Genomic DNA, 12986 nt, shown 5'->3' on the forward strand with positions numbered 1-12986 from the left:
TACGTTTTATTCCATAGTCCAATCTACTGGTACATTATAACCATTGGTACCGGCACCCTATGGCAATAGTGAGAACAAAAAGAGATTTTTCCTTATGTTTCACTAGAATATAACGGCTAAAATTCACAGGAATGATGAACCTATTTGTTATTGATGATAACTAAACCTTTATAAGAACATTCGTTCAATAAGCTTAGAAAAATTAACATTTGGAAATTTTGCCTCACACATTTGTCACCTTCTTAGCAGTTTGCTAAAGGACACCCGTAACGAAATGTCTGTTTTCATCCGGTAAAAGTGATTCAACCGATAAATGTGTGTTGCCTAGTGAGATCAAATGAATAAATTTAACTGGTGAGCGATTAAATCCACTGTTTTAAGTTGGAAATCATGTTATTTCCACTATGTCGATAACTGGTACAAAGAATGTATGAGAGCCCAATTATGGCGGTACTATGGAAGCGGTTTTGTTTACATTTTTTGGTCAGTGAAATAAAAAAAGTAAAGCTATTTTACGGGTGACTTCCACGACGGGACGGTTCGGTAAGGCATTATCTTCATATTTTGTACTCAATTACTAAGATTTTTTAATCACACGTTCGAAAACCTTCGCAAGCGGAAGATGCTAATTTCATAGTAGAGAGGGTTTTCAGCGACACTCGGTTTTTTTTAAATTTTCCCTCTGTTTTCGTTAAAATTAGGAACTGGAAAGGTAATGTGAGATCATTAATGCTGTTTTGTATCATAATTTGCATTTACGCTACATTTCGACTCCTTTTCGAAAATTAATTTTCTCCCTTGAACCCATTGCAATAGATTTAACATCTATTTAAGGTGAAACATCTCGGAATTCAAAGATGGCCGTTACAATGGCCGACTTGTGACCCTATTCGCGTTTTCAAAGGTACAAAACTGGAGAAATAGTAGACAAACGTTCCTGATCTTCTTATTTTAAGCTTTCTGCTAGTGCACAAAGCCAAAATAAAAAGTTCACTCTTGTTGGATGCTTCTTTCGCGAGATTAGTGGCTTAGAATTTTTAGTGCAATCTTAGAAGTTGATTCCAAACTGTTTCACCTTAAGGTGATTATAAAACGAAGCCAATCTTTCAATTTTAAATTGCACAAGACTGGAGAATCTGACAACAGTTCGCGTTGAAAATCAATCATATTACTTGCTTGCTGGTGGTGACCATTGGGATAAATTTTCAACGCGGTGTGCTGTTTGGTTCTCAAGTCTTGTGCTCTTGAGAATTTGAGGTGTGGCTTCGTTCTATAATCACCTTAACACAAAATTTTTGAGAAATTTTATGAGCAATCACTTTATTACATATTAGCATTGCATTATCATTCGCTCTGGATGGCGTTTGAGTTCATTTCGAGCAAATATTCGATAGTCCATAATTGGTACACTTTTACTTCGAATGCTAGGAACGCTATTGCCATAATTGGCACAAAGACAACGCTTTTTAAAACCAATTTTTAAAAGCTTAAATTCAATTTAGTACTAAAACTGTTTAATTCAACAGATTCGCAAAGCTTCAAACTAGTAAATAACACAAACAAGTCATGCTTATGCTTTAGAAACGCGATTTAAACTTGATTTGTATCCATGTTGTTGACATATTGCATCCATAATTGGTACCACCACCCTATTTTTTAGTGAAAAAAAAAACAGTTTTTGTAAAATTTTATATTTTTCCTGAAAAGTCAAAATCTTTAGCTTTCATTTTGTCCAAAAAGATTAAAAATCGGTCGAACAGTTCATAAGTTATAATTTTTTTTTAAATAAAAATTTCGCAAAATCGCGATTTTTTGGTCACCCTATTGCGAAAATGGTCACCTAATCAAAAAATCCAAAAAACACGTGTATCCTTATTTCGAATAAGAAAATTTTCACGGAATTCGGTGCCCCTCTAGATCGGTTTCTCATGGAATGGCTGTATATGTAAATATAATATTTTCATTTGATATGAAAAATTTCTATGTAGAGGAAAATTATGCCGACACATGAGGTGACGAACCATTCAAAGTTTGTTGAACAAATACTGTCCGATCACGGACACTTGACGGATGGGCAATTCCTTCCGCTGAAAAGAGTGCAAGCGGGAACAACAGCTAACGATAGCTCGACTCGGGGAATAAATTCCAACACAACTCAATAGCCTGATCCACTGCGAACAAACTCATTTTCTTATATACTATTCCACGAATCGCCACCCACCAATCCGCGCAAGCCTCGGTCGGTGGAACGTAGCAAACATGTTCCTACATGTTCGTCGCGTCTCCCTCCACGCTCAGTCTGGGTGATGTTGGTCGTCGCATCTGCTGGTGTGGTTAGCCGCCGCTCTTCACTCATCAGCCGCCAGCCAATACATAATCATTGCCGTTCGGGTGGGTAGTGCGTGTTTCAATAATAGGGTGTAAGGCGATAGGGTGATAACTTTTAAAATATTCACAAACATTCGCTCTGTGCGCGAACAAATACCTAAATGTAACATTGCTGCAGCTGTCAGGACGAAAGCATGTGCTATTATATTTTACTTATTTGTAAAGAAACAAAAAACTAGAACATCATAGAACACTCTTATTCTTATGCCGACACTTACAGTGGCGAACCATCCCAAGTTTGTTGAATAAAGCGAACCTTTCGCAAGTCTACACTTGTAGTGTCGAACCATTCAAATTTTTTTTTTAATTACAAAAATAAAGGTAAAAAGAAAGGAGTGTTTTGAAAAAAAAAAAATGTTAAACATAAATAACTCATGAATCAGAGTTTATGTCGACACTCACAGTGACGAACCATTCATAGTTTGTTGAAAAATCATATTTACGTCCCACCGTTGTAATGATTAAATGTACAGTCAAACATATTTTAATTAGAGATTATAAATATTAACATGAAACGAGCTCATCAGTTGAACCGTCATCCTTGACTGAGCAGCAACAATCCACTTTCAGCTTCAATCGTTTGCTCGGCACTCAGAGAAAACAGGCGCGCGACCCGAGAGGAAAAAAACAACTGACGACTGCTCGGGCTTTCTTGACGCACTGCCCAGGAGCAAGCGTCAAGGTCGGAGGATCAAAAAGAACTAGGGTAGAAGCACCGGTTTTGGCCATACTCCAGTTGTGGCCATAGTGGATTATACACCGTTTTACATAGCCTATCAGCAAGAAACCTTTTGTATTCAGTAGATCACATTCAAATGATAGAGCTACGTTCATTTACTCGTTCGAATTGATTCAAAAAATAAGAAAAACAATTAATTCTCCTTATAATTTTAACTTCCATACACCTAATTTGGCCAGGGTTCTCCTAATTTGGCCACTTTCATAATAAATCAATGTGATTGGTCAATTTAGGAACCGAAGTTAAGTCTCCGGCCGAAACTGGTTCTGGTGGCCTGTATTGACCAACGATATTTTCGAAGCGAAATAATGATTTTAGCTCAGTTTCGATATTTACACACATAATATGGGGTGTCAATGCTAGTAATGGACCCCTTAGTAGCTGGAATTCGTTCTCGACGCCTTTCCGCAATTATATTTCAGGCGGATATACGTTTTGTGGAGTCTAATAACAAGTTCAATGTCTTTACTTCACAGTACACCCATGCAACATACAAAATCAAACGATTTTTCCAGAGAAATATACCGTAAAGTGCCCTAATTCAGCGCAGTGCCTAATTCCGCGCATTTCATACAAAATTATTTATATATTGAAATACACATTAATATTTCAGCAACTTTTAATGGTATTCGAGGCTACTTTGATTTAGAATAAGTTTGAATCACAAATAAAAGCAAATAAGGCATTTTTTCGCGGCATAAAAAAATAATCAGTGAAGGCCCGTCGGAGTAGACGTCATTTTTCTAATTTTCTTAGCGTACGTGCTAAGACTGTAGAACAACAACAAACGCGATTTCTTTATTAAAAATGTTTTATTTTTTATGCAATATTCCATCGAACTACTTGCCACAGATATGTTTCACGGTGCTTCTATGAAATCGTATCAAATATTAGCATAATTATTGAGTTTTATTCAAAAATGTATTGCGCGGAATTAGGCCACGTCTTTTTTCATATTGCCCTAATTCCGCGCACTGTTCTTCGCATAACAACAGACAAGTAAAACATGCTATACCTATCCGTCTTCACATCTATCTATTTCTCTGAAAAGTAAATTTATGCATACATACGTTTCATGTACAAGCGGAATATCGGGAAAGCCCACTTAGGCAGCGCCTGTAAATGACGTAGCATTTTTTGACACCCCCTCCCCCTTCGTAGCCTATTTTCCCATACTTAATACATGGTTCGTAGCAAAATCGTAGACTCCCCCTCCCCCCTAAAATGCTAAGTCATTTATGGATGGTCCCTTACAGGGAAAAATACCACGTGGTTTATGCACAGCCCCAAAAAAATAGTCTATACATCAGTGCGCACAAAATTTACTTAGCACATTTTTTTTTTTAACTATTTGTGTGAATTTTAACTCATCCGGCTGGCTCTCACTCAAAAAAAACTTAGCATAATGAACCACACATAACATTGCCAATGTACACTTGTTTATGACTCTTATTTATATTATACAATCCATATAGAATTATTGAAAAAACAAAATATGTCGTAATTTTTAGAAGACCCACAAATTACGACACACTCTCGGGAAATGATTCACGGGAACGTTACGATCTCTACATAATTAACGAAGCCTCCATACAAAAAGTATGATAATACGGGGAGAGGGATTGAAAATGGCCATATTTTGTGTGACGTAATTTATGGATGACCCTTAGGTTCTTTTGAGGTTTCTTTTTTGCTTAAAAAAATTGTGAAATTGAATACCATTAATTGATTTGCTTAAGGGGGCAGGATCCGTCATTAATTTCGGAATTTTCAAAAGCAGTTTTTTTCTTCCAAAATCAGGTAAATTTATATGAAAATGTGTTCACTGTATTCTATTCTTCAACCGAAACATAGTGAACACATTTTCATCGAATAATTTTTAGTTTGAAACAGAAAAACTGCTTTTGAAGTTTTGATGATGGCGATGATTACGATGACGGAGCGTTGAATGTTAAAACTTATTGATTCCAAGCAATAATGCGAACTGGTTCTTGTATTGTATGAACAGTGCAGAATACAAATACGGGTAGTCGGGGCGGTTTCGCCAATGGGGTGGAATGATTCACATTGGCATGGGGGTTTTTCAGGGGCCTTCCTTAGCCGAGTGGTTAGAGTCCGTGGCTACAAAGCAAAGCCATGCTGAAGGTGTCTGGGTTCGATTCCCGGTCGGTCCAGTATCTTTTTGTAATGTAAATTTCCTTGACTTCCCTGGGCATAGAGTATCATCGTGCCAGCCACACGATATACGAATGCAAAAATGATAACTTTGGCAAAGAAAGCTTCAGTTAATAACTGTGGAAGTGCTCATAAGAACACTAAGCTGAGAAGAAGGCTCTGTCCCAATGAGGACGTTAATGCCAAGAAGAAGAAAATGGTGTTTTTTTTCTCGACCGAATTGTCTAAAACTATGCAAAAAGAAGCATATTTAAGCCAAATATGAGCTCAGTAGATTTCGAAACAGTATTTCATTTCTAAACTTTCCAGTTCGGTGAATAAAATAAGTAAATTGAGAAAATTTCACAACATAAAATAGGGTGCTCATATAACCACATCGACAAACAAATCGACGAAAAATTCATTCGTGATTTTTTAAGGACAACGGAAATCGTGCGTATCTAGTGTATTGATCTAAAAATTGCAATTCTAACGACTTTTCTTAAGATGGCCACATTGCCCCACTTTCCCCTAGACGAAATTCGCACGTACCAATGCCACGGTATTGGTTATCTTTATTTCATGTGATGGACAAAAAGTTAATAAAAAAACTGAACGTAGACTAAAAAGTTACGGTTCATACAAAACTCTTTTCGTTTTGTTTTCTCATACAAAAAGTGTTACGGAAGGAAAGGGGGTTGAAAATTTTCAATTTTAAGTGTTATGTAACGAATGGATGCAGCTACTTATCAAAATTAATGTTAATTTGATTGTTTCATGAGTGCGCGGAATTAGGCATTTTTCTGCGCGGAATATGGAAAAGCGTTTAAAAAATGCGCGGAATTAGGCAATTTCAACGAGTGGAACTATTTCACAAAAATCACAATTGTAAAGTATGAATACAGTCTAGTTTATATTTTTCTCATAATCTTGAATAGATTTGCTAGCGATCTACCCATATAGCTTTTGTGTTGATGCAATACTAATTTTTAATTAACCATTTGAATCGTTTTATTCCTTAACTGCGCTGAATTACGGCACTTTACGGTACATTTGGAAAACTGTTGTCCGAATGCCTATTATGGACCCTCCCGGGGTCCATAATAGGATTGTTTACAAATTTGACGTTGCGTATTATGGACCCTCCATTTGATTCCCATGTAATCCGGCTCGCTGCCGACGTGCCTATTATGGACCCACCTGGAAATGCGTATTATGGACCCTCTTGTGTGGTTTCATTTACAAAACTGTTCAAATATCTGTATTTATGCGCCTCAAACCAAATATTTTGCCTGAAACTGCTGACTAACAATGCAATCGAAGTTCCCCCGGTGGATTTTCATAGGAATAAGGTTGCTATGAGTTAGAGTGTCCATCCCGGGACAAAAAATCCCGGGATTTGACAAATTTCGGGATTTCCCGATTCCCGGGATTTTGTTTCTGACATCCCGGGAATCCCGGGATTCCCGAAATGTACGTAGAATTTGATGAAAATCATCAAATTCCAATAAAAAAAAACAATTACATTTTTCCTCACTATCAACCTTAATTGATGAAGTAGAAAAACATAATAAAAATGAGAATAAACGAGTAATTATTTTCATAAAAAAATCAATTTACCAAGTACGAAACAAATATTTTTATTTGTCTAGTTGCAAAGGTTTAATGCTTTTCTTTTCAACAAATTGCCACAAGTCAGTACCATCTGTAGAAAGTAGACATTGATAAAATTGATTGAGAAATTTTCAATCTCGTTTTCCATACATATATTCAAAAACTTCCAGGAGATTGGAACTTGTTTCGATCTCAATGAAACTTTCATAATTTGATTTTCACTCCGTAACCTTTTCAAGAAAAATATAAAGATGACCAAAAAACGATTTATTTTTGTGTTTCACGATGCGAAAATCTGTAGTGGGACTGACATGCGTTTACTCTTCATTGTGGGACAATTCGACTTGGTATTTTTTCCTAATTTTACTAAACAAAAAGTGATTTCTCGTTAGTGCAGCTGAAAGATCATTAGAAGATATAATGAAAACTGATATCAAATTAATTTTGACCAAAATGCAGATGGGACTGACTTGCGATTCACAGCAGTAAACTTCAATCAATAATTCTCAGTAATTAACTTTTAGCATAATCTAAAATACCTTCAATGATCTTTATTCGTTTTTTTTTGTCTAAAGTTTTTTATGACATTTCAAATGTTTGAAGTAAATTGCTTTAAAATTATGACTTAAGTTTTTATCTTACTTCCATTCATAAGTGTTATAGAGAATTTAAAAATCCATATCAAATCCGTAATTAGTCAAGCTAAGTTTTGATTTTTGTTGGGTTGCTTCATCAGAATAAGACTTTTTCTTGTTTGAAATGTGATTTGCTATAATTAACATATTATTATGAAAAGTAACATTACCTGTTTATTTCATTGAAAAAAAAAATGTATTGTTAAATTTGTACTTCCTTTTCAACCGAAATGGTAGTTTTATTGAAAATTTGATAAATTCCGGGATCCCGGGATTTCCCCGGACAAGCATAGATTTTTGTCCCGAATCCCGGGACGAGAAAAATGGCCGGGAAATGGACACTCTACTATGAGTGTTAATTTTATTTTTTTCTGTGAGGGGTCCATAATACGCAAAGGGTCCATAACTGGCATCGACTCCCTGGATTGAAAGAATAAATACGGCTTCCCATACAATTTTTATTGACGGCACTTTTTCACTTTACTCGTCCGACGCGCGACATGTTTGATCCTGTCCTCATCGCCCGCCCCCACAGGAGCAAGCGTCAAGGTCGAAGTATCAAACACTACTCCATACCATTACATTCAGATCATTCAGATGAATAGTTGATAAACCTAAGGAGATTATGGTTGGTTAGTATGTATAATACCTTGAACGATAATGTAGAATTATCCCCATTGAAATTATTATCACACCTATATTATTTGATGTTATTTATATGCTACACTCAATGCATTATTGGAGTACCTACACGGTTAAATTCGATCAGAAAAGTAAAACGCGCGTGTTTTTGTTTCCTCCTTGGATCACTATTTTTCCGGGATTTTTTCCACGTTCTGGGCTCTGGACAATTCCAGTACCTTAGTCTAATGACCATCCTATTATTCATTATTTTTAGGAAACCATAATTGTTGCGGAATACATGAAAGCGTTAAATTATGTACATACAGGCCAACATTGCAGTGCATTGCGTCTCTTTCTCGAGCTGCTGGAAACGGAAGCGCTTTCCAAGGTATGTAATGTTATTATTTAAATACATCGAACATATAATCAATCTATAATAAGGTTAAGCTGCCGAATGTACAGGAATGTACCGATGAACCGAAAGTATGTAGCCCGACTACCATGTCTCACATTTGACTTCATCTTTGTCGGTCTAGGGCGATACTTCATCACTTGCCTCGAATGTTATGGTTCCCATCAGAGCTGTTAAATGTCATGAATATCACGAGACTTTGACAAATATCATCCTTCCCCGTAGAAAAAGTTATCGGAAAATGTTTTTCCCGGTGACTTTTTCCGAATTACTATCGGTTGGTAATATTTGTTGATGCGATATTTCGCTTGGGAGGCTGCTATAGGCATTTTAAGTTTTCGAAAATTTTGACATTTAAGGTAATTATAGAACAAAGTCAGACCTCAAATTTTTAAGAGCACAAGACTTGAGAACCAAAAAGCGCTCCGCGTTGAAAATTTATCCCATTGGTCCCATTGGTCACCATAAGGAAGCGAGCAATTTGATTGATTTTCAGCACAAACTGTTGCCAGATTATCCAGTCTTGTGCACTTGAAAATTCAAAGTTTGGCTCCGTTTTATAATCACCTTAACAGCACTTTAACAGGTTCCCAGGTCCTTTTACTGCGTACAGGCAACGTAGGTATTTGTGATCTTCCACAAAGTCTTAAGCAATAAGTGCAAATATTGAAGTCCATAGATCATTTAATAGTTTTATATCAACTTGATGTGAAAGCAGTGCCCCGAACGAAAATGAGTTTGAGTCACTATATTTAGTGTAATGGTAATAACAACCGTAATATTACCGAAATCTCAGACTATTGTTTTGAAATCTCAGAATTCTCTTTTAATCAGAGGCGCCGCGTGGTCTAATTATCAACCTGTGCACTTCTAATTTATGTCGAGTTCGTTTTTGAACCTAGGTTGGAACTGGCGCAACCCGTTCTGAACCACAGTTTCAACCCCAACCCGATTCAAGTTCGACCGAACTACAATTTGCTTGACGTAGGTTTATTTATGTGTTGATAACCGACCCAGTTCCTAAAAACAAAAACAACATTAGTGTCATTTTATATTTGTCATTATTAGGTACACCTTGGATTCAAACCATTTTTTTTCTAAGGTTATAAAATGTATAATCAATCTTTACTAACTCTCGTTTTCAAATATAATTTTCTTCTAGTCTTTCAGTTGATTTATAAAGCACTGTATTCTAACTAATATTGCAATATAGAGTTAGTGATCATTGCCCACACATTTTTACATAGAATTAATACAAGATCGGTCGCTTCGAGTACTTGGTGCACGCATCAAGAAAAATGCTCGCTTTTAAACCACACCACAAGCGTTAAAATGCTGACGATGACGGTACGGAGGGCACGACCGCTTTCGAATTAATGTTCTGGTTGTCTTCTGATTGACCATCACAAGTACCACCGCGTTAATCTGCCCATAAATGCATGTCAGTCCCATGTTTGCTGGAATTCCTATTCACATGGGACAATTATGCGTTTATGGGCAGTAATGCTGTATGCTGGAAGCGAGGTTCTTAACCAGTATTGTAAAAAAAAACAGCGCAAGCACTGAGTATCAAACTTACAGAAACTTCTTACCGTCAGCCGTCTGAAAAATCACGCCAGTGCTCCACACCACACCACCACACGGTGATGCTGAATGCGCGAAGTCCAAAAGAGAGCAAGCAACCGAATAACATGTATGCCAATGATACATGTGTAATTGTGTAGGGCGCCATTCGTCGCTCATCCTAAGTATGAGGCTCTATATACACAACTAGTTGGAATTAATTTACTTTCATTAGCTGGTTGTTATCTTTGTACTATAGTACCTACTTGTATACTATAGTGATGTGATTTCTTTCCCGATGCAATCTGCCGTTCCACTTAGAGCAGGGAAATCGTTCTGATCGAAGAGTGATGTTTGGGTTGCTGATGCTTCTTTTGGTGATGATGATATAGGTCCTAGTGCCAATTCCGAACACTTACGCTTTGGATGTGCTTCCTTTTGGCAGAACCGGCAACTCTTAACCTGATTCTCGTAAGACACAAGGGTCTGCTGATTTTCAATTTCGATGTACGATGGTATTGGCTTAAAAAGATGCATCCTTAGCAAACGAACGCCATTCGGGACTCCTGGAAAATAGTGCTTCCAACGCTCTCTCCTAATCGAGAGTACCACACCGTATCGGTCCTCCATAAACTTTTTCACCGTTGTGTGAGGAATGTCTGATGGCAAATCGTGAATCCGAACAGTGACTGCATCATCAACATATACCGGTATCTTAAAACTTCTTCCCTCGTGAACTATGGCATGCTTTAAATAATTCCCGTTGTGATAATTCGGCACTATTTAGTTCGATCAAAATACAGTTGCGGATGGTATGGTACTGTATTGTTGCAACGTCCTTCAGTTCAAGTTTAATCTTCTCGTACAAAAATTTCTCGATATTGGCAACTTCCGGCCTCACTGAAAGAACGCTAAGGTCTACGACGAGAGTATTTTTGCGTACATTCGCCATCATCAAAAGTTCTTTGAAATCGCGGGAAGATATTTCGCACACGTCTGTAGTCTACAAGTGGTGACTGTCAACTGATCAGCAAACTTGTTTATTTCGTTAAAATCTACAACTTTGCTGAAGATACCATGAAGCTATTCCTTGTTGTTGTTGAGCTATGTCATTTATAAAAAATCGTCAAAAAATTCACTTTAGTCAAACCGTTACTGCTTTTGAACTTGTGATTGGAAAAATTACTTAAAAATATATGTCAAAATTCAAGTTATTTCTGATGTGCTGCCAAATTTACATTCAAATCGCTTTATAAATAACCAAGATATAGCGTACCAAAGTTGGTCATTTTGTGTAGAAAATCGAAAAAGTTGCAATATTTTGTTCAATACTGTATATATTTGGAGCAATATACAGAAAAATGTATGTTTTCTGTGAAACAAGCAATGTAAAATTGGGCTTATAGCACAACAAGTCAATTTTCAATCACTTGCAATTTAGACAAGAAATAAATTAAGATAATAACAATTTGTTACCGCTTGGATGGCATAAGAAACCCAAGAGACTTTTTTTCATTTTTCATATTGAAAAAATAACAAATATAAATTTATTCAATAAATATGTTTTTTTTTGTTTTAATCTTTTCTTTGAATAACGGCGCCTAACAAAATTATATCATAATAAGATATGCATATCATATTCTGATGAAATTTTATTATATTTTTGTTATGTGCTTGTAGTCGGGAAACTTTGTGGTCCCTATATTACGGGTTTCCCGGTCGGCAATCCGGTGCTCCAAAAAGACCAGAATAACCATACATTTATCCTGTTGGCGAAATACATCCAAACATCAGGGTGTCCATCCATCCGGGAAATCCGGGAAAACCGGGAAAAACCCGGGAACTACAAATGACCGGGAAAAATACGGGAAATACTTGGGAATTTGAAGAACACCCCGGGAAAAGCTAAGTATGCTGTTTTGCTCAAGAAAAGTAAAGAAATTCCTTGACTGAAAGGGTCAAGAAATTTCCTACAGAGAGCCCCCTTTGAAGTGACATTTCTTCTCAACTGCGTACTGCGATCAGAAAAAAGTGATTTTCTTGACCATTTCTTGGGAGAAATTTTCCACGCATCGAGATAGACGATTCCTTTTCTTGTCAGTAGCAAACCGGCCTAAAATATGAATTTTAAACGTAAGACTATCGGTTTCTTTACATTTCAAGCACTGTGGGCGAAATTTTTCCCAGAAGATGCACTCGTACTCCCACTATCACTATCTTTTGGTGGTTTGGTAAAAGGTTTTTTTTTCTGTTTCTGTTCGGGATGAACCACTGCCACCAGTTTTCTTTGATCTTTTGTGGTATACCCGTGTCCTTTGTTTAGTGCATGTCGTTCCACTCCATTACTATTGAGAAATGATTAAGTAGTCGTTTTTTATACAAATATCATTCTTTACCATTCTGCATAGAGCCTCTTTAGAAAAAGATACCGCTATTTATACCTTTTGGAGAAAACAGTTTGTCACCATTAAACTCTCAAAAGCGCGCCCCTTAATCAGGTTCGACCACTAAGCTGGTTGAATGATACTGATTTTGACCATGCATCGGTACTCTAGCGTATCAAATTATTGCTTCTACTTATAAGGTTCAAAGTCGTTTTTTGAAACTGTGAACAGGTTTCATCGCATGAGACATTTAGATTCCTTGAAACAAAAAGCTTATTTTAGAAGTTAAGAGGTCTGCTACTCCACTGATTCGGAATCGTTTCCCTCCTACATATCGAAAGATAAACTCTTGAACTTGGAAAGAAATTGTCTCATGCGTTGAAACCAACCTCAGATGCTGATTGAGCCATTTTTCCACTTCGACCTCCTGATCATCTAGGACAAATAGGTGGGTCTTAGTAGCTTGTTACTCT

General features: G+C 36.7%; 1 protein-coding gene across 6 annotated transcripts in view; it reads left to right on the forward strand.

The window, feature by feature from the left end:
* The window catches only part of LOC5574561 (calcineurin-binding protein cabin-1), a 254046-nt gene that overhangs the window by 24270 nt on the left and 216790 nt on the right, over window positions 1-12986 (forward strand). For 4 of the 6 annotated variants that reach the window (XM_021853550.1, XM_021853551.1, XM_021853552.1 and 1 more), the window contains exon 2: window positions 8429-8542. In XM_021853550.1, the coding sequence (XP_021709242.1) occupies window positions 8429-8542 (114 nt within the window). Of the gene's footprint in view, window positions 1-8049; window positions 8163-8428; window positions 8543-12986 lie in introns of those variants that run through there. The other 2 variants (XM_021853553.1, XM_021853555.1) reach the window with 2 other exon arrangements.

This window comes from Aedes aegypti, chromosome 3, assembly GCF_002204515.2.
Source record: "Aedes aegypti strain LVP_AGWG chromosome 3, AaegL5.0 Primary Assembly, whole genome shotgun sequence".
Lineage (NCBI taxonomy): Eukaryota > Metazoa > Arthropoda > Insecta > Diptera > Culicidae > Aedes > Aedes aegypti.